The sequence below is a fragment of the Aquarana catesbeiana genome, linkage group LG07 (assembly GCF_042186555.1).
Source record: "Aquarana catesbeiana isolate 2022-GZ linkage group LG07, ASM4218655v1, whole genome shotgun sequence".
In the NCBI taxonomy this organism is placed as follows: Eukaryota; Metazoa; Chordata; class Amphibia; order Anura; family Ranidae; genus Aquarana; species Aquarana catesbeiana.
Genome location: NC_133330.1, coordinates 294,368,137 through 294,388,288, shown reverse-complemented (window position 1 = coordinate 294,388,288; position 20,152 = coordinate 294,368,137). Strand labels below are relative to the sequence as shown.

Sequence of the window (20,152 nt, the reverse complement as noted above, 5' to 3'; positions counted from 1 at the left end):
CAGATTTCTACAAGTACCAAAAGCCTTTTCAGACGATGACTTTTAGTTCCCAATGAACTAACCGGGCGCTAGTGAGTGCTCTATGTAGTTCATTGATTCTTCCTGTCAATGTGTAACTGTCTGCCTGTACAAGGTACGAGCATGCAGCTTACACAGATAGTCTGCAGGAACCCTGTATTGTATCTGCGATCTACTGATTGTGGGTGCAATGCAAAATGAAAAATAAATGCACATTTTTTTACCTGCAAGAAAAATGTGCATTTATTTTTTTTATTTTTTTTTAAAGGAGAACATATCCTTTACATGGAGTGGATAATTCATTACACATTTCCCCTTTATTCCAGAATTGTTAATTGTCTGATGGAAACTTGATTTAAACGGACATTAAACCATAGAAATAATGATCCTGCACACAAGAGAAATACCTCCGACTGCAGTGAGCCCCTTTTGGGTATGCTCTCACCTCACTATATTGAACTTTACAACAAAAGGTCCAAACACCCTCTTATATGATCGATCAGATCATATGCACCCTCTGTTTGGTCATCCCCAAAACCAGGTCTAGTTGTCTCCTCCGGAACTCTGACTATCAGCAGCACCTCAGGTGGTGGGTGGATGGATCAGTGCAAATCATAAGCGGTCTGCTGTCACCTGGGCGGTTATCCTTGTTCTCCAATAATAATTCATATACATCCACTACATAATGCACCTGTAATCTACTCTTGATTGAATGGTTTTAGGCGGGGTTTACACTGGTGCGACACGACAGCCATCCTACTTTGGATCCGACTTTGCCCTGCGATTTGAAGCGGACATACGTCTGACTTTCAATGAACAGGGATCCAACTTGAATCCACGCCAATAACAGGCACTGTGTGTGGTATGAATCTTGAGAGGAACTCCACGCCAAATTTTAAATAAAAAACCGGCATGGGTTCCCCCTCCAAGAGCATACCAGGCCCTTAGGTCTGATATGGATTTTAAGGGGAAACCCCCTACGCCGACAAAACGGTGTGGGGGTCCCCCCAAAATTCATACCAGACCCTTATCCGAGCACGCAGCCCGGCCGGTCAGGAAAAGGGGTGGGGACGAGCGAGCGCCCCCCCCCCTCCTGAACCGTACCAGGCTGCATGCCCTCAACATGGGGGGGGTGGGTGCTTTGGGGCAGGGGGGCGCCCTGCGGCACCCTCCACCCCAAAGCACTTTGTCCCCATGTTGATGAGGACAAGGGCTTCTTCCCGACAACCCTGGCCGTTGGTTGTCGGGGCCTGGGAGCCCCCTTTAATAAGGGGCCCCCAGATCCTGGCCCCCCACCCTATGTAATGAGTATGTTGACACGACGCTCTCTCCCGCTGTAATGCCGTGTGCGCAACGATTTGTATAGACATGGGGCGATGTCATCCGATGACCCCACCCCTTATGACATCACCGCCCCATCAGGCCCCGGGCAGTGACGATATAAGGGGTGGGGTGACATCACCGGTGACCACGCCCCATGCCTATATAAGTAGTTGAGCACCGTGCACACGGCATTACAGCGGGAGAGAGCGTTGTGTCAACATCGGAAAAAGAGAAGAGGGAAGAAGACAACGGAGAAGATCGGCCTCCACTAGCAAAAGAGCGGGCAAAAGAGCAGAGGATAGCGGAGGAGCCTGGCAGAAGATACCAGAGAGCGCAAGAAGAACCTGAGAGCGCGGAGAAGAGGCCATAGAGCGCGGAAAAGTCGGAAGAGACCCCCGAAGTCGGAAGAAGACCCCCGGAGCTGCCTAATAAATTACTTTAAAAACCTGTCTAGTGTGTTTTTTATTGACACTTTTTTTTCCTAGGTGAATGGGTAGGGGTACGATGTACCCCATACTCATTCACATAGGGAGGGGGGCCAGGATCTGGGGGCCCCCTTATTAAAGGAAGCTCCCGGATTCCGATAAGCCCCCCCGCCCGCAAGCCCCGACAACCAACGGCCAGGGTTGTCAGGAAGAGGCCCTTGTCCTCATCAACATGGGGACAAGGTGCTTCGGGGTGGCCCCAAAGCACCCACCCCACCCCCCCCATGACCAGCTGGGCTGCGTGCTCGGATAAGGGTCTGGTATGGATTTTGGGGGGACCCCCACGCAGTTTTTTTGGCGTAGGGTGTTCCCCTTAAAATCCATATCAGACCGAAGGGTCTGGTATGCTCTTGGAGGGGGAACCTGTGTTGTTTTTTTATTTAAAATTTGGCGCGGAGATCCCCCCTCAAGCTCATCAGAGCACAAGTCGCATGCCAAAGTCAGATCATGGAAGACGGAGATCCGACATTGATCCAACTTCAATGATCGTCAATGGGCTGAAGCAAGGATCAAAGTCAGACCAAAGTAGTACAGGGAGCATTCTCAAAGTCAGACCGACTTGTTTTGGTTTGTTTTGTTTTTGTCTTGTTCACACATCATGCGACATGAGCTCCCAATGTCGGAGCGTTTGTCACACCAGTGTAAACCCGGCCTTAGGCCTCTTTCCACACGGCAGTCTGCCTGCTTCATCAATTAAAAAGAAAGTTTAAAGAAAAAAAGAGAGATTCAGTTTACATCAGTTTTTGCATCCACTAGCTGGAGTCCTTTAGGGGGACTTTACCTAAACCCCCACCTTCCACTGCCAATTTTTTTTTTTTTGTAACCCTTACCTACCTATTTTTTTTAACTGACAAAAATGCAGCAAGCAAGATTTTTAAACACCACAATGGAAGTGCAACAGAACAGAAGTAAAGGGATACATTTAACTTAAACTTTTCTTGTGCTAAAAGATGGCAATAATGGTTGACAAATTCATATTCATTTAAATGAATGATATCAAATAAAAAGTAGAATATAATTCTCTCTCTATCTATATCTATTTTTTTTTTCTTTTAAAACTGTCATTCTCGGTTTTTGGCCAAGTGCTCTCTGCATTTTCAGTTTTGGTACCAAAATTTCCATTCGGTTCCATCTTGGTAACATATAAATAGAAAGTTGCACCAAGTAAATAGATACCCAACATGTCAAGCATTAAAACTGTATGCGCCCGTGAAACAGCAGAAAAACCTTCAATACCCAATATTTCTATAGGCGATGCTTTAAAGAGGAAGTAAACCCTGATGGGTTTTACTTCCTCTTTTGTTCCCTGCAAAGTAAAAGCATAATGGAGTAGTACAACCCCTGGCAAAAATTATGGAATCACCAGTCCCTGAGGATGTTCCTTCAGTTGTTTATTGTTGTAGAAAAAAAGCAGATCACAGACATGTTGGAGCCATGCTTCATGTCAGTCCACTTGTTGCAACAGCTCTCCAAGGTGTGATCACTCCTTTTTACCTACATACTAACAAGCAGACTTAATCTGATGCAGGTGTTAGTGTTTGTAATGAAAATTTACAGGGTGATTCCATAATTTTTTCCTCAGATTTGAGTGATTCCATAATTTATTCCCTGTGCTTGTTCTATAAAACTAACTGTTACTGGCCACCACAGTTATTTTTCTTGATTTCTTTTAGTGTTTCTTAAAGCCAGAAAGTTGCCATTTGAAATGCCTTTAGTTTTTGGCCATGTCTGTGATCTGCTTTTTTTCTACAACAATAAACAACTGAAGGAACATCCTCAGGGACTGGTGATTCCATCATTTTTGCCAGGGGTTGTATGCATCGCTGGTGGCCACCTCCATCTTCGCCCCTCTTCCTTCTGGGGCCATGGACTCCGGCTCTGTGAGTGGCCAGAGTTGCGTGACGTTACTCCCGCACATGTGCATGGGAGCCAACCGGTCACAGCACGGGCCCTTTAGAAATCACGCGATCATGCCCTCGATTTAGTGCGCGCACGTGCTGATGACGTCAGCGCAAGCGTATATGGTAAATATCTCCTAAATTGTGCAGGTTTAGGAGATATTTCCAGTACCTAGAGGTAAGCCTTATTATAGGCTTACCTCTAGGTAAAAGTGATGTGTAAGGGTTTGCAACCACTGTAAAGGCCCCTACAGGTCATACGTATAGAGTTACCAAAGGGCAAAGGTGCTAAAATTATTTATTTCACTCAGAAATGTGCAGTGATATATAAAACGTGTTGCAGAATTGCAGTTTTTGCACATAGGCGCCCCAATGCATGGGTTTTTATATACAGTATCTCACAAAAGTGAGTACAACCCTCACATTTTTGTAAATATTTTATTACAGTAAAACCTTGGATTGCGAGCATAATTCGTTGCAGAAACATGTTTGTAATCCAAAGCACTTGTATATCAAAGTAAATTTCCCCATAAGAAATAATGGAAACTCAAATGATTTGTCCCACAACCATTTATTCATAAGTACCGTATTTATCGGCATATAACACGCACTTTTTTCCCCTGAAAAAAAGGGGAAAATCGTGGTTGCGTGTTACAGGCCGATCCCCGCCAATTTTGTGGAGCCGAGATACACATACCCGAGAGTCCTCTGCTTTTCTCGGCGCCGCTTACAGTCCCGCCCAGTCCCGCCATTGGACCTGTGTGATGTCCATCATAGGGCGGGACTGTAAGCGGCGCCGAGAAAAGCCGAGGACTCTCGGGTATGTGTATCTCGGCTCCACCGAGTCCCTGCAGTCTCTGCGCCATATTTGAATTTACACACGGCTATGTGTGTCGGCGGCGATCACACAAGGCTGCACTGGGGCAAGGCTGCACTGGGGCAAAGCTGCACTGACATGGCTGCACTGGGGGCAAAGCTGCACTGACAAGGTTGCAATAGACACTGGAGCAAGGCTGCACTGACACTGACAAGGCTGCAGATGGACACCGATAACACTGCATTGATGGGCATTTTATTGTAAGTTTTTCTTCCTTAAACTTTACTCCTAAAAGTTTTTTCCTTAAAATTCTCTCCTAAACTTGGGATGCATGTTATACGCCGGCGCATGTTATACGCCGATAAATACGGTACTTCAGTTTATAGTCCATATAAAAATATTATAGCAATGTGATAGGTTGTGTAACCATAAAATGTCCATCCACAAATGGAAGCCTCCACAAGGGGATTAGAAGCAAAATCCAGCAGGAGCAACAGAGTATTAAGGAGAAGAGACGCGCCCCTAATGGGGCGTACACACGGTCGGACTTTTCGTCTACAAAAGTCCAACGGACGCCGACGGACTAAAGCTGGCTGGTAATCCGATCGTGTGTGGGCTTCTCCGGACTTTCAGCAGACTTTTTCAGCCTCAAATCCGACGGACTTTAGATTTGAAACATGCTTCAAATCTTTACGTCGTAACTACGACGGACCCCGAAATCCGCTCGTCTGTGTGCTAGTCCGACGGACAAAAACCCACGCTAGGGCAGCTATTGGCTACTGGCTATGAACTTCCTTATTTTAGTCCGGTGTACGTCATCACGTACGAATCCGTCGGACTTTTGTGTGGTCGTGTGTAGGCAAGTCCGTTCGTTAGAAAGTCTGCTGCAAGTCCGCCGAAAGTCCGCCGGAAGTCTGTCGGACAGGCTGTCGGACTTTTGTAGACGAAAAGTCCGACCGTGTGTACGCCCCATTAGTGTAGCTAAATGTTGTACCTTCACTAAATGTAACCATATTGCTACACTTAGAGGCGCCTCTCTTTTAAGCTCAGTTGTGACATGACGCTACTTGTATAACAAGACATTGCTTGTATATCAAGTCAAACTTTATTTAAAAATTTTGCTTGTCTTGCAAAACGCTCTCAAACCAAGGTTTTACTGTATATCTATTCATGTGACAACACTGAAGAAATTACAGCTTTGTTACAATGTAAAGTAGTGAGTGAACACCTTGTATAACAGTGGAAATTTGCTGTCCCCTCAAAATAACGCAAACACACAGCCAATAATGTCTAAACCGCTGACAACAAAAGTAAGCACACCCCTAAGTGAAAATGTCCAAATTGGGCCCAAAGTGTCAGTCTTTTGTGTGTCCTCCATTATTTTCCAGCACTGCCTTAACCCTCTTGAGCATGGAGTTCGCCAGAGCTTCACAGGTTGCCACTGGAGTCCTCTTCCACTTCTCCATGACATCCCGGAGCTGGTGGATGTTAGAGACCTTGCGCTCCTCCACCTTCCATTTGAGGATGCCCCACAGATGCTCAATAGGGTTTAGGTCTGGAGACACGCTTGGCCAGTCCATCACCTTTACCCTCAGCTTCTTTAGCAAGGCAGTGGTCGCCTTGGAGGTGTGTTTGGGGTTCTTATCATGTTGGAATACTGCTAGGCGGCCCAGTCTCCAAAGTGAGGGGATCATGCTCTGCTTTAGTATGTCACAGTACATGTGGACATTCATGGTTCCCTCAATGAACTGTAGCTCCCCAGTGTCGGCAGTACTCATGCAGCCCCAGACCATGACACTCCCACCACCTTGCTTGACTGTAGGGAAAACACACTTGTCTTTGTACTCCTCACCTGGTTGCCACACACACACTTGATACCATCTGAACCAAATGCGTTTTTTTTTTTTTATCACAGGACATGGTGCCAGTAATCCATGTCCTTAGTCTGTTTGTCTTCAGCAAACTGTTTCCAGGCTTTCTTGTGCATCATCTTTAGAAGAGGCTTCCTTCTTGGACAACAGCCATGCAGACCAAATTGAAGCATCGTGCGGCGTATGATTTAAGCACTGACAGGCTGACCCCCCCACCCCTTCAACCTCTGCAGCAACGCTGGCAGCACTCATACGTCTATTTCCCAAAGACAACCTCTGGATATGATGCTGAGCACGCGCACTCAACTTCTTTGGTTGAGCATGGCGAGGCCTGTTCTGAGTGGAACCTGTCCTGTTAAACCGCTGTATGGTCTTGGCCACCGTGCTGCAGCTCAGTTTCAGGGTCTTGGCAATCTTCTTATAGCCTAGGCCATCTTTATGTAGAGCAAAAATTCTATTTTTTTTTTTTTTTTTTTAGATCCTCAGAGTTCTTTCCATGAGGTGCCATGTTGAACTTCCAGTGATCAGTATGAGAGAGTGAGAGCGATAACACCAAATTTAACACACCTGCTCCCCATTCACACCTGAGACATTGTAACACTAACGAGTCACATGACACTGGGGAGGGAAAATGGCTAATTGGGCCCAATTTGGACATTTTCACTTAGGGGTGTACACACTTTTGTTGCCATTGGTTTAGACATTAATGGCTGCGTGTTCAGTTACTTTGAGGCGGACAGGAAATTTACACTGTTATACAAGCTGTACACTCACTACTTTACATTGTAGGAAAGTATCATTTCTTCAGTGTTGTCACATGAACAGATATAATAAAATGTTTACAAAAATGTGAGGGGTGTACTCACCTTTGTGAGATACTGTATGTGCGTATGTGGGGGCTCAAAGTTTTTGTTTTGTTTTCCTGTTCTATTTTTTTTTTGTCTCTCTTTAAATGTTTTTATTTATTCCTTTTTTTTTTTTTTTTTTTTTTTTTAAACATGACATTATTGCTATCACATAGCGGACCAATAGCCGCTTATGTGATAGCATATAGGTGACAGGTCCTCTTTATGGCGAGGGATGGGAGGGGCAGCGTGTGCAAGGAGAGGGGCAGGAGAGAAGAAGAGAGGGGGCAGTGTGTACATACAGGCTTTTTCACTTGCTGGCTTTGAATGTAATCGCCAACTCTTGGTTTACTTTATAGCGCAGGAGAAAGCGCCGTCAGTTGGTCAATCGCTAAAATAAACAAAGAGGCGGGATCACCAGGGACATCACCGAGTGACCCAACACCTTTCTCTACTTAACGGCTCCTTCTGCAGTGCAATAAAGTAAACAAAGAGCTGGCATTAAAAAAACTGGCAAGTGAAATAGCCTGTATGTACACACTGCCCCCTCTGTGTATACACTGACCCCCTCTCTCTGTATACACTGCCTCCCCCCCTGTACACAATGACCCCCTCTCTCTGTATACACTGACCCCCTCTCTCTGTATACACTGCCTCCCCCCCTGTACACAATGACCCCCTCTCTCTGTATACACTGACCCCCCTCTCTCTCTGTACACACTGCCCCCTCTGTGTATACACTGACCCCCCTCTCTCTCTGTACACACTGCCCCCTCTGTGTATACACTGACCCCCCTCTCTCTGTATACACTGACCCCCCTCTCTCTGTATACACTGACCCCCCTCTCTCTGTATACACTGACCCCCCTCTCTCTGTATACACTGACCCCCTCTGTGTATACACTGACCCCCCTCTCTACACAGTGTCCCCTCTCTCTGTACACACTACCTTCCCCCCGTACACACTGACCCCTCTCTCTGTATACACTGCCCCCCCTGTACACACTGCCCCCTCTGTGTATACACTGACCCCCTCTCTCTGTACACACTGCCTTCCCCCCGTACACACTGACCCCCTATCTCTGTATACACTGCCTCCCCTCCCCCGTACACACTGACCCCCTCTCTCTGTATACATTGCCTCCCCCCCTGTACACACTGACCCCCTTTCTCTGTACACACTGCCTTCGCCCCTCTGTATACACTGCCCCCCCCGTACACACTGCCCCCTCTGTGTATACACTGACCCCCTCTCTCTGTACACACTGCCTCCCCCCCCTGTACACACTGACCCCCTCTCTGTACACACTGCCCCCTCCTCTCTGTATACACTGCCTCCTCCCCTCCCGTACACACTGACCCCCTCTCTCTGTATACACTGCCCCCCCCGTACACACTGCCCCCTCTGTGTATACACTGACCCCCTCTCTCTGTACACACTGCCTCCCCCCCCCGTACACACTGACCCCCTCTCTGTACACACTGACCCCCCGCCCCTCTGTACACACTGCCCATCCCCCCTCCCTTGTCTGTTGCACACAATGCCCCCCTCTGCATTCAGTCTGTGCTGTCAGCAGGAACCATTACTGACAGCAGAAGAGAGTCACTGGTTGTTAGGACACTGCAGATGCTGGCTCCTAAAAACCAATGCAAAAACAGATGCAAAAATTGACTGTTTGTCCGTTCCATTTTTTAATAGAACAAAAATAGGGCTTTGATCTGTTCCAAAAAGTGGACGTTGACAGATGCGGATGTAAATGGATGATCATCTGTTTGCATCCGTTTTTCCATAGAGATGCATTGATGGATGATATACAGACAAACGGTCCACATGTGTGAAAGGGGCCTTACTGTGTTTCTCAGCTTCATTGCAACCTCCTCTGAACTCCCAAACCTCTCCTTTACCCCGCTCACTTTTATTTGTTTCACATAAGCTAGGGAACGTTCGCTGTGGTCACGTGCACTGCTCTATGAACACTACAAATCTCATAGTTTCTAGTCCATCTCAGCAGTGAGCAAGAGAGAGTGGCTAGTTTCCTACATACAGTGGGACCAAGGAGAACAAACAAGAAGTCGGATAATAGCAGCCAAAAACGAAAATAAAGAAAGTTGGAGATTTGGAGCAGGCAGAGAGCAATAGAAAGTCTTTTTTGAAGAATACAAACTTGAACTGATTATTTAAAAAAAAAACAAAAAAAAACCTGCAGGACAAAGGCATAATGAGCTAGTAGTATGCATCACATACTAGCTCATTATGAAATACTTACAGTGCCTTGAAAAAGTATTCATATCCCTTGAAACTTTCCACATTTTGTCATGTTACAACCAAAAACATAAATGTATTTTATTGGGATTTTATGTGATAGACCAACACAAAGTGGCACATAATTGTGAAGTGGAAGGAAAATGATAAATGGTTTTTAAAATGTTTTACAAATAAATATGTGAAAAGTGTGGCGTGCATTTGTATTCAGCCCCCTTTATTCCGATACTCCTAACTAAAATCTAGTGGAACCAATTGCCTTCAGAAGTCACCTAATTAGTAAATAGAGTCCACCTGTGTGTAACTTAATCTCAGTATAAATACAGCTGTTCTGTGAAGTCCTCAGTGGTTTGTTAGAGAACCTTAGTAACGAACAGCATCATGAAGGCCAAGGAACACACCAGACAGGTCAGGGATAAAGTTGTGGAGAAGTTTGAAGCAAGGTTAAGTTATAAAACAATATCCCAAGCTTTGAACATCTCACAGAGCGCTGTTCAATTTATCATCCGAAAATGGAAAGAGTACGGCACAACTGCAAACCTACCAAGACATGGCCGTCCACCTAAACTGACAGGCCGGGCAAGGAGAGCATTAATCAGAGAAGCAGCCAAGAGGCCCATGGTAACTCTGGAGGAGCTGCAGAGATCCACAGCTCAGATTGGAGAATCTGTCCACAGGACAAATATTAGTAGTGCACTCCATAAATCTGGCCGCTGTGGAAGAGTGGCAAGAAGAAAGCCGTTGTTGAAAGAAAGCCATAAGAAGTTCTGTTTGCAGTTTGTAAGAAGCCATGTGGGGGACACAACAAACATGTGGAAGAAGGTGCTCTGGTCAGATGAGACTAAAAGTAAAACGCTATGAGTGGCGGAAAACTAACACTGCACATCACCCTGAACACACCATCCCCACTGTGAAACATGGTGGTGGCAGCATCATGTTGTGGGGATGCAGGGACAGGGAAGCTGGTCAGAGTTGATGGGCAGGTGGATGGAGGCAAATACAGGGCAATCTTCGAAGAAAACCTATTTGAGTCTGCAAAAGACTTGAGACCGGGGCGGAGGTTCACCTTCCAGCAGGACAACGACCCTAAACATACAGCCAGAGCTAAAATGGAAAGGTTTAGATCAAAGCATATTCATGTGTTTAAATGGCCCAGTCAAAGTCCAGACCTAAATCCAATTGAGATTCTGTGGCAAGATTTGAAAATTGCTGTTCACAGACGCTCTCCATCCAATCTGACAGAGCTTGAGCTATTTTGCAAAGAAGAATGGGCAAAAATGTCCCCCTCTAGATGTGCAAAGCTGGTAGAGATATACCCAAAAAAACTTGCAGCTGTAATTGCAATGAAAGGTGGTTCTACAAAGTATTGACTCAGGGGACTGAATACAAATGTACCCCACACTTTTCACATATTTATTTGTAAAAGATGTTGAAAACCATTTATCATTTTCCTTCCACTTCACAATTATGTGCCACTTTGTGTTAATCTATCACAAAAAATCCCAATAAAATACATTTATGTTTTTGGTTGTAACATGACAAAATGTGGAAAATTTCAAGGGGTATGAATACTTTTTCAAGGCACTGTACCTTAGAACGATGTTGTTGCAGCGCTCCCTGCACACCACTGTGACCGGCAACATGTCTCCCGGAGTTATTTCCGGGTTCGTGGGTTTAGGCATTGTGATTGGCCGGAGCCACAATGACATCGCTCCCGCGCATGCACGTGGGTGCCGCTGGTCACGGCACAGCTACTGAAGAAACAGCACAAGTGGCCCGTTTTTTCAGTACGCATATGTCGATGACATCAGCACATGGGGATATAGTGAATATATCCTAAACGTGCAAGTTTAGGAGATATTCATGGTACCTACAAGTAAGCCTCATTATAGGCTTACCTGTAGGTAAAAGTGGTAGTAAAGGGTTTACAACCACTTTAACCAGTTAAGGACCAGCCTATAGCAGATTTACTGCTACAGGGTGGCCCTCCTGTGCAGAATCATGTATATATACGCGATTCTTCACTTCCGCCTAGGGCAGGGGTAGTGCGCAAGTCACGCCCACATATGTATAACAGTGTTCAAATTACACATGTGGGGTATTGCCGCATTTATTAGCGCGAGAGCAATAATTCTAGCAAAAGACTTCCTCTGTAACTCTAACCATTACATTTTTTTAAAGCATCGCCTATGGAGATTTTTAGGTACTGTAGTTTGCGCACACTCATGGAATGGTGACAATTTCAAAGCATGAAATGTTAGCCATCTATTTACTCAGCGTAACATCATCCTTCACATTGTACAAAAAAATTGGGCTAACTTTACTGTTTCTTTTTTTTTTAATTAGTGAGAGTGTATTTCTTCCCAAAAAAAGTGCGTTTGAAAGACCACCGCACAAATACCGTGTGACATAAAATAATGCAACGATCACCATTTTATTCTCTGACATCCAACCCGGTCCGATCCACTAAAAGCAGACGGATGGCTCTACGTCCAGGTCCGTCGCTGGCGGATCGGATTGGGTGAGATCTGATGAAAACGGACATGCTGTCCGTTTTTATCCGATCCCTCCATAGGCGGCAGCGGCGCCTGACAAGCCCCTCCCCACTCAGTGAGCAGAGAGGGACCTGTCATCCGCCGGCTCAGCGGAGATCAACGGACTGATCTCCCGCTGAGCCGGCGGACAGAGGCGGACTCCGTGGAAGCGGAGTCCGCCTTGTGTGAAAGGGGCCTAAGGATTTGAACATGCACTACAGACACAGATTTAGCCATTGCGATATATAACGTATTTAGAAATAAAACCAAGTGTCATAAACAAACAAAAATCTTGCTTTTTGACAAAGAGAAGTGCAAAAATACAAAAAAAAAAAACCAAACTCTATTGGCTATCATGCCATTGCCTTTTTCTTTTTCTTTTTCTCTTTCAGCAGCTTAGTAGATCAAGTCAAATCAAGCATTATTGTCATTCTACTACACATAAGAACATACAGTAGAACGAAATGTCGTATCTCACAGGGCCAGGGTGCTACATACAAATTAAACATAATTATAAATAAATATACAATGAATAAAAACACCAATAAAAAAACCTATACACATCTGGGAACTACGTAACTGTACATATACTATATGTTTCCAAAAGTCTTTGTAGATAGATGCCCCCTACCTTATCTGGTAATGCAATATATGTTTGAACTTTAATGTGCTATTACAGGTTTTGGATGGAATTGTGTTGCCGATTTAGAAATGGCCAGCGGAGTAGTGTTAATTTTGATGTCAATTTTCGATTTAGTCATAGTCTTGAGTAAAATGTCGTTTTAGTCGTATTTTAGTCATGTGAATGGTTTCAGTTTTAGGTTGTATTTTAGTCGACAAAAATATTTTAGTCAACGAAATTAACACTGGACAGCACATCATATTATAAAACTACTGGCAGCCCAACCTCTCGATGCATAGGATTCTTTATGAATACATGGTCTTCTTGGAGCACCTGGAGTTATGTGACCGAGATATATCCCAGGCAGTTGCGTGAGCAGGGCATTTTATTCTATCCCAGAAAAAAAAAAAAAACCTGAGAAAGGAGAAAGGGGGGGGGGTACGGTAACAGAGACCTAAAAAACCCCTTTAAATACTAGCACATTATGTGAAACTTACCTTAGAACAAAGCCCTTCAACAACTCGCTGTCACCAATGAAGGAGCTTCCATCTTCACCCGGTCTTCCTGCCGGGTTTGCGGACTCCAGCTGTGCAAAAAGCCGGAGCCACGATGACGCCACTCCCACGGAAGCCGCCAAAGGGCTCTGAAGGAACGGCACGGGTATGCAGTTTCTTCAAAGCGCATGCGCCGCTGACATCACTAGCTGCATCTAAAGTAAATATCTCCTAAACGACTCATGTTTAGGAGATATTTACTGTACCTATAGGTATGCCTTATTATAGGCTTACCTATAGGTAAAAAATCATGCATGTTAGTTTACCAAGTAGTGACGATCTGTTTTAAGGCTTCACCCTCCCTTACTTTATTTTTTTTTTTTACTTCAGCTTTTCTCAGCCTGCAGCAGGCATGCTTTGCACACATTTGAGAACGTCCTATGACGAAACGCATAAGGCAGGGCTACGCTTTCACGTCGTTTCCGGAAGCAGGGAGCCTGGAACGCAGGTGGAACGCACGCTGCAGACCAGCTCTTCCTGCATACTTTATTGCAATTTTTGTATTTTGCCATAAATCGGGGATGGGAAGCCGCTGTTAAATATATTTTTAAATAAAATATACTTTTAATTATTACACTATGGGAGCCCCCTTGTTTCTTCTTATGAGGACCCAGTTTTGAGACATTGTGGAACGATTTGTGAGGTCCTGACCGGGTTCCACCCCTGAGTTTGAGAGGACAGCTGGAAGAGCCTAATGGAGGAACTGATAGGATAGTAAGAAAGCTGAGGAGGAGGTTTACCCACAGTCACCCACTTTTTGCCTATAACCCCTGCAGGGGTAACTACGTTTGGTGAGTGGGGACCCATTGGGGGGAGCACTACGAGGTGAGCACCGAAGTCACCTGTTACAAGCCACCATTGGCTATTTTGGGATCACATTCTATTTATTTCTATGTGTGGGGCTTGGACTTTTCATATTTAAATTTTTTTTTTTTTTTTTTTTTTTTTACATTTTACTTTTTTTTTTCTGCACACATTGGTTTGTCTGGGCCTATATACATTTAGTTGTCGATATATTTTGCATTTATATCTTGGTGCATATATATTTATATATTCAATATATGTTTTTATGTATGCATCATTTTGGGTTTACCACAAGATATTTGCTTGTTATATATGGTTGGTTAATCGTGGTAGATATTTGTTTTACACTGGTTTATATGCAAGGTTGTCAGGCTCAGTTTTGACTGAGAGATACACTTATACACCCTTCTCTACATATGGGATGCTACTTGGCTGATTATTTATACATATCTGGTGTACCCGTCACATACACATTTGGTTTTGTTTGCTTTATCACACTTTTACGTAACACTGAAGGGTTACACATACACACACTCTGCCTTATGGGAAAAGGTACTCCACCTTTCTTTATAGATAGGCACTTTTATACTACTTTTTTACTATATTATATACTCATCTGATCTATAGGGTAGCGCCAATTACCCCATTCTTTATTTCATGCTTTGCACACATATCTGTTGCTATCCCAGACCTCGATCTCTTTAATAAAATAGGAGTAATGACTTTGTCATAGAACGCACCGATTGTTCACACATTAAAGAATGTTCTGTATAGAACCTCATGCAGTCTGAGACCATGTCTAATATGCTTTTACCAAAGGCTTTTGTATTGGATTGCTGTCTGTTGAAGTGTACATTTCTTGTGCACCCCCCCCCTTTTTCTTTCTGTGCCCCAAAACTTTGATTTTGTTTTAGTAAAAAAATAAATAAAAGGATTGTACAAAAAAAAAAAAAAAAAATAATAATTACAAGACGTTGTCTATAGCACATTGAACCCCAAAACCTCCTGCTGCCGGTATTTCAGCCAGGAACTATTTATTCAAACCAGCTCCATAGAATTCCTATACTGGGGTAAGCGTGCATCAGGATGAGATAAGAAGAAGGTTTCATCATCGCACAGCTATAGCAGCAACAGAATATAAACCATGGAATGCAGAAATAGATGTTCCATCCCAGAGTCCTGTGGGTGTAGGTACTTTCCAGCAAATGAAAAAAGGGAGAGCTCACTGTCCACAATACATTTTTATAGCTCTGCATCATTTTAGCCCAGCCTCCCTCAACGTTTTCAACACAGAGGAACCCTTGAAATAACTTTCCAGTCTCTGGGAACCCCTGCTAAAAATGTCTAGATCTACAACTCGTGACACATTAGTGTGACAGTGGGAAGAATTATAGATAACTAAAAAGATCAGTGGTGTCAATGGGAACTTATCCGAGAGGCAGAAATTGCTCAAGGAACCTCTAGCAACCTCTGGTGGGACCCTGGTTGAGAAACATTGTTTTAGCCAGTTGATGCAAATGCAACATTAAAAAACAGGAGCTCTATTAATAAGAAACCGGTACAAAGAATCTGCTTTTATTTGGAGTTAAGAGCCCTTGCACACTGGGGCAGGGGGCGGCGTCGGCGGTAAAACGCAGCTATTATTAGCGGCGTTTTACCGTCGGTATGCGGCCGCTAGCGGGGCGGTTTTACCCCCCGCTAGCGGCCGAGAAAGGGTTAAATACCACCGCAAAGGGCCTCTGCAGAGGCGCTTTGCCAGCGGTATAGCCGCGCCGTCCCATTGATTTCAATGGGCAGGAGCGGTAAAGGAGCGGTATACACACCGCTCCTTCACCGCTATGAAGATGCTACTGGCAGGACTTTTTTTACCGTCCTGCCAGCGCATCGCTCCAGTGTGCAAGCCCTCGGGGCTTTCACACTGGAATGGCAGCAGCGGCACTTTCGGGGCGGTTTGCAGGCGCTATTATTAGCGCAATAGCGCCTGCAAACCGCCCCAGTGTGCAAGGGCTCTCAGTAAAATCCAGTGGACACCTGTATGTAGCATTATATGCTTGTATGAGAGGCGTTCAAGTCAAACCAAGACTTTTGAGTCTATATAATAAAAGAACAAACGTCAAGGAGTGGAAATGCGCCGGGGGGGCCCAGAGGAGGACGACGCGGCGGGGGGGGCCCGGAGGAGGACGACGCGGCGGGGGGGGCCCGGAGGAGGACGACGCAGCGGGGGGGGGCCCGGAGGAGGACGACGCGGCGGGGGGGGGGGGCCCGGAGGAGGACGACGCAGCGGGGGGGGGGGGGCCGGAGGAGGAGGACGCGGCGGGGGGGGGCCCCGGAGGAGGACGACGCGGCGGGGGGGGCCCTGGAGGAGGACGACGCGGCGGGGGACCGGAGGAGGACGACACGGCGGGGGGCCAGTGGGGAACCGGCGGAGGACGATGACAAGGCGGGGGACCAGAGGAAGATACGGAGAACGACATAGGGAACAGTCAGGGGTGATTGGTGTGGCAGTGGGGGGAGTTGCAAGCACCGATCTAACTGTATAGGAGAAGCGGCTCTCAGCTGCTTTAATTTATGCAGGGAGACCGTTGCTTGTACCTCCCCCCACCGCAGCACCGATCACCTCTGACTGGCCAAGTATCAGATCAAGCATTGGAGCATTTGCATAACAAGTACTCGTGCAAATGCTCGGTATCGGTGCAACCCTAGTTAAAATGTACAATACCTGTTTTATTGGGCACACTTCCCTAAACAAATGTGTCACTAAATGTACCACTCGGTACAGTGTTCAGTCCTGTCAAGCCGTAACATATTTCAGCCTGCAGGAAACGGGGCTCAATGCTGCACCTGAGCCTCCAGGTCATTAAAACACCAGCATTGGATGCAAATGCTAAGTGTGCAAGTACAGTACTTCAGTGATGTTCATGTCATTTTAGGAGTCATTCACACTAGCGGCAGCATTATACCTTGGCTGCTGGTGTCCACTATGAAGGGAGTGGTGCCGATGTATCGGACACATACATTTCATTCATTTTTACTCACTGCAGCAGATTGCAAAGCGGTGTACTGCTTTGCACCACACTGCACAAAAAAAAAAAAAAAAAAGGGAGGTGAGCAGCATATACTACTACTTTTAGTGCTGCGTTTTTCTGAAATTTATTGTTCAGTGGGCCCACATAAAAATTCCAAATTGCTATGTACAGCAAGGATGCTAAGTGGTTAGCACTTCCGCCAGTAACACTAATGTCACTGGTTTGAATCCCAGCCACAGCATTACCTGCTTGTGTGGATTTCCTCCAGGTACTCCGGTTTCCACCCACACTCCAACGACATACTGTTAGGTTAATTGTCTTCTTTCTAATTCCTTTCTAAATCAGCCCTAATATGTGTGTGAATGAATGTGAGTTAAGGACCTTATATTGTAAGCTCGATGAGGGTGTATGTATATGTGTGTGTGTATATATATATATATATATATATATATATATATATATATATATATATATATATATAGTGCTGCTTAAATTGATTGTGCTATACAAGTCCCTTTAATAAAATGAAAAATAAAATAAAAATCTGTCCCTTATTTGCAGTGTAGGGAAATAGCCTCAATGATGTTGAGGGCTTGCATCACCAAGTTCATTATCACTGAAGTACCGAGGTATTGTACGGATCTCCTGCAACTTCAGACACCCGGCTTGAATAGTGGATCCACACTCCCAATACAACACCACAGATATGGGCTATGCCCGATCTCTGTCAATCATGCTCCTCTTACGTGAACAAGCACACAGCTTATGTTAACGTGCAAAAGCACTTCTTGCAGAGACTCAAAGCACTGAAGCCAAAACCTTATGACAGACACCATGCATTTTTCTCAGTATTGGTTTACAGCAGCGGTCTCCAAACTTTTTAAACTAAGGGCCAATTTACTGTCCTTCAGAATTAACGGGGGTGGGACTGCGGCCATTAAGAGTAGAAAAGATCCTGATGCCAGTGTGAATAAACAATGCCCCATCTTTAGTGTCAGTGGGAGGAATTGCGCCCCGTCATTGAGGTCAGTGGGAGGAATTGCGTCCCGTCATTGAGGTCAGTGGGAGGAATTGCGCCCCGTCATTGAGGTCAGTGGGAGGAATTGCGCCCCGTCATTGAGGTCATTGGGAGGTACTGTGCCCCGTCATTGAGGCCATTGGGAGGAATTGCGCCCCTCATTGGGAGGAATTGCGCCCCGTCACTGGGAGGAATTGCGCCCCGTCACTGGGAGGAATTGCGCCCCGTCACTGGGAGGAATTGCGCCCCGTCACTGAGGTCATTGGGAGGTATTGTGCCCCGTCATTGAGGTCATTGGGAGGAATTGTGCCCCATCATTGAGGTCATTGGGAGGAATTGTGCTCCGTCATTGAGGTCATTGGAAGGAACTGTGCCCCATCATTGAGAGGAATTGAGCCCCATCATTGAGGTCAATGGGAGGAATTGTGCCCCATCATTGAGAGGAATTGTGCTCCGTCACTGAGGTCATTGGGAGGAATTGTGCCCCATCATTGAGGTCAATGGGAGGAATTGTGCCCCATCATTGGTCCCCATTGTTTGTGTCATTGGGAGGAATTCTGCCCCTTCATGTGTCAGTGGGGGGGAATTATGCCCCATTGTGGTTATCAATAGATAAAAATTGTGCCCAGAGGGCTGGATAAAAGCAAGCAAAGGGCCGCATTTGGTGCCTGGACCGCAGTTTGGAGACCACTGGTTTAGAGGCAAGAAAATTTACAAGCAAACCAATATGGGGTTGTAAAAAAAAAAAAAAAAAAAAAAAATTGGCTTTACATGTACGTTAACGCTTCAGTATCCTCTGGAAATAAACATATCAGTTATTCGTAGTTCCTTTAATTCTGGTTGGTTATTATGAGTTACTGCACTTGGCACAATAGTAATATTTGCATTGCATCATATAATTTCCTTAATAAAAAAAAAAAAAAAAAAACAAACAACAACTTACTAATAAATCCCAGTTATTCTGTTCCAGCAGTGTGATAGCTTCATCAATATTCTCGATGCCAGTGCACGCCTGAAAGAGAAGAGAAGAGAATACAAAGGGTTACAGCCGGTTGGGGACTCTAGTTTCATGCTGGCAGCAGAACTTTCGGAGTGCAGCAGAGATCCAGGTAATGTTTTACCAGTCTCTGAACTACATGTGAACTCTAGCTCTACACACCAGCACAGAACGCCTAACACTTTTCCAGAAAAACTTCAAGACAGAATACTTTTTGAAGAAAAGTACGGTGTTTTTTTAGCAAGCACATATTTTATGTCATTATAAATGTGTTTATAGGAGACCTTGCATTAAAATTAAAAGGTAAACTTTACTAACTATAAAAACCGTGAGTATCATCTCTTCCTGCAATAAAACTTTGGACCTGCCTGTTCAAAAACTCCTTTAGAATGTGCATTGAGCTGCACCTGCGTCGCTTAGTGTACATTTTGGCATGTCTTGAGGTCAGAGGAAATAACTCCTGTGTGAATGCCCAAGTAGTTATGATATCCCGGGCTGAATACTGTGCAAAGATGTCCGCACCACAGAGGGAGCTCTCAGACCTCATTGCTGGAGAGGAGGCAAGTATAAGAGAATTAAGTTCCGCTTTAGGGTCTGGCTTAACCCCTTTTTTCTTTTATTGCGCGGTTTCACTTTTTTTTTTTTTTTTAAAGCACATTTTCTTGCAAGGTCAGCTTAAATTGTCACTAAAGCCGAATCATAAAAAAACTATCAATAAATGGTATATTACATGCTGTTCATACTAAGACACTATGAGGTTCGTTCTCTGTATTGATCTGCTATTGTCTATTTCCACCTTTTGTTTATGTTTCCAATTCAGCTAGCGATTTTGCAGCTGTGGTGGCAACTCTGCACATGCTCAGTTTTCAGTAAGTTTCTATGCTCAGCATTTCCTCCCCATCACATCTGAGCAGCCCATGTGACTACACAGTCACACATGTGGGTGTATACACAGCGGTAAACGACAGCCCACTATCGCCCTCTTCCTTCACGCCCACTAACCAGCTAAACACAATGGGGGTGGTAAATTCCATGTAGATTGATGGTGGCTTCACCTCCTTTTTATTGTAAGACACA

The 20,152-nt window shown here is 45.1% G+C and overlaps 1 protein-coding gene across 2 annotated transcripts in view; it reads right to left on the bottom strand.

The window, feature by feature from the left end:
• FAF1 (Fas associated factor 1) overlaps positions 1–20,152 on the bottom strand; it is a 473,366-nt gene that overhangs the window by 378,759 nt on the left and 74,455 nt on the right. For both annotated transcript variants that reach the window (XM_073593564.1, XM_073593565.1), the window contains exon 2: positions 19,022–19,090. In XM_073593564.1, coding sequence (XP_073449665.1) covers positions 19,022–19,090 — 69 coding nt within the window. The remainder of the gene's footprint in view (positions 1–19,021; positions 19,091–20,152) is intronic.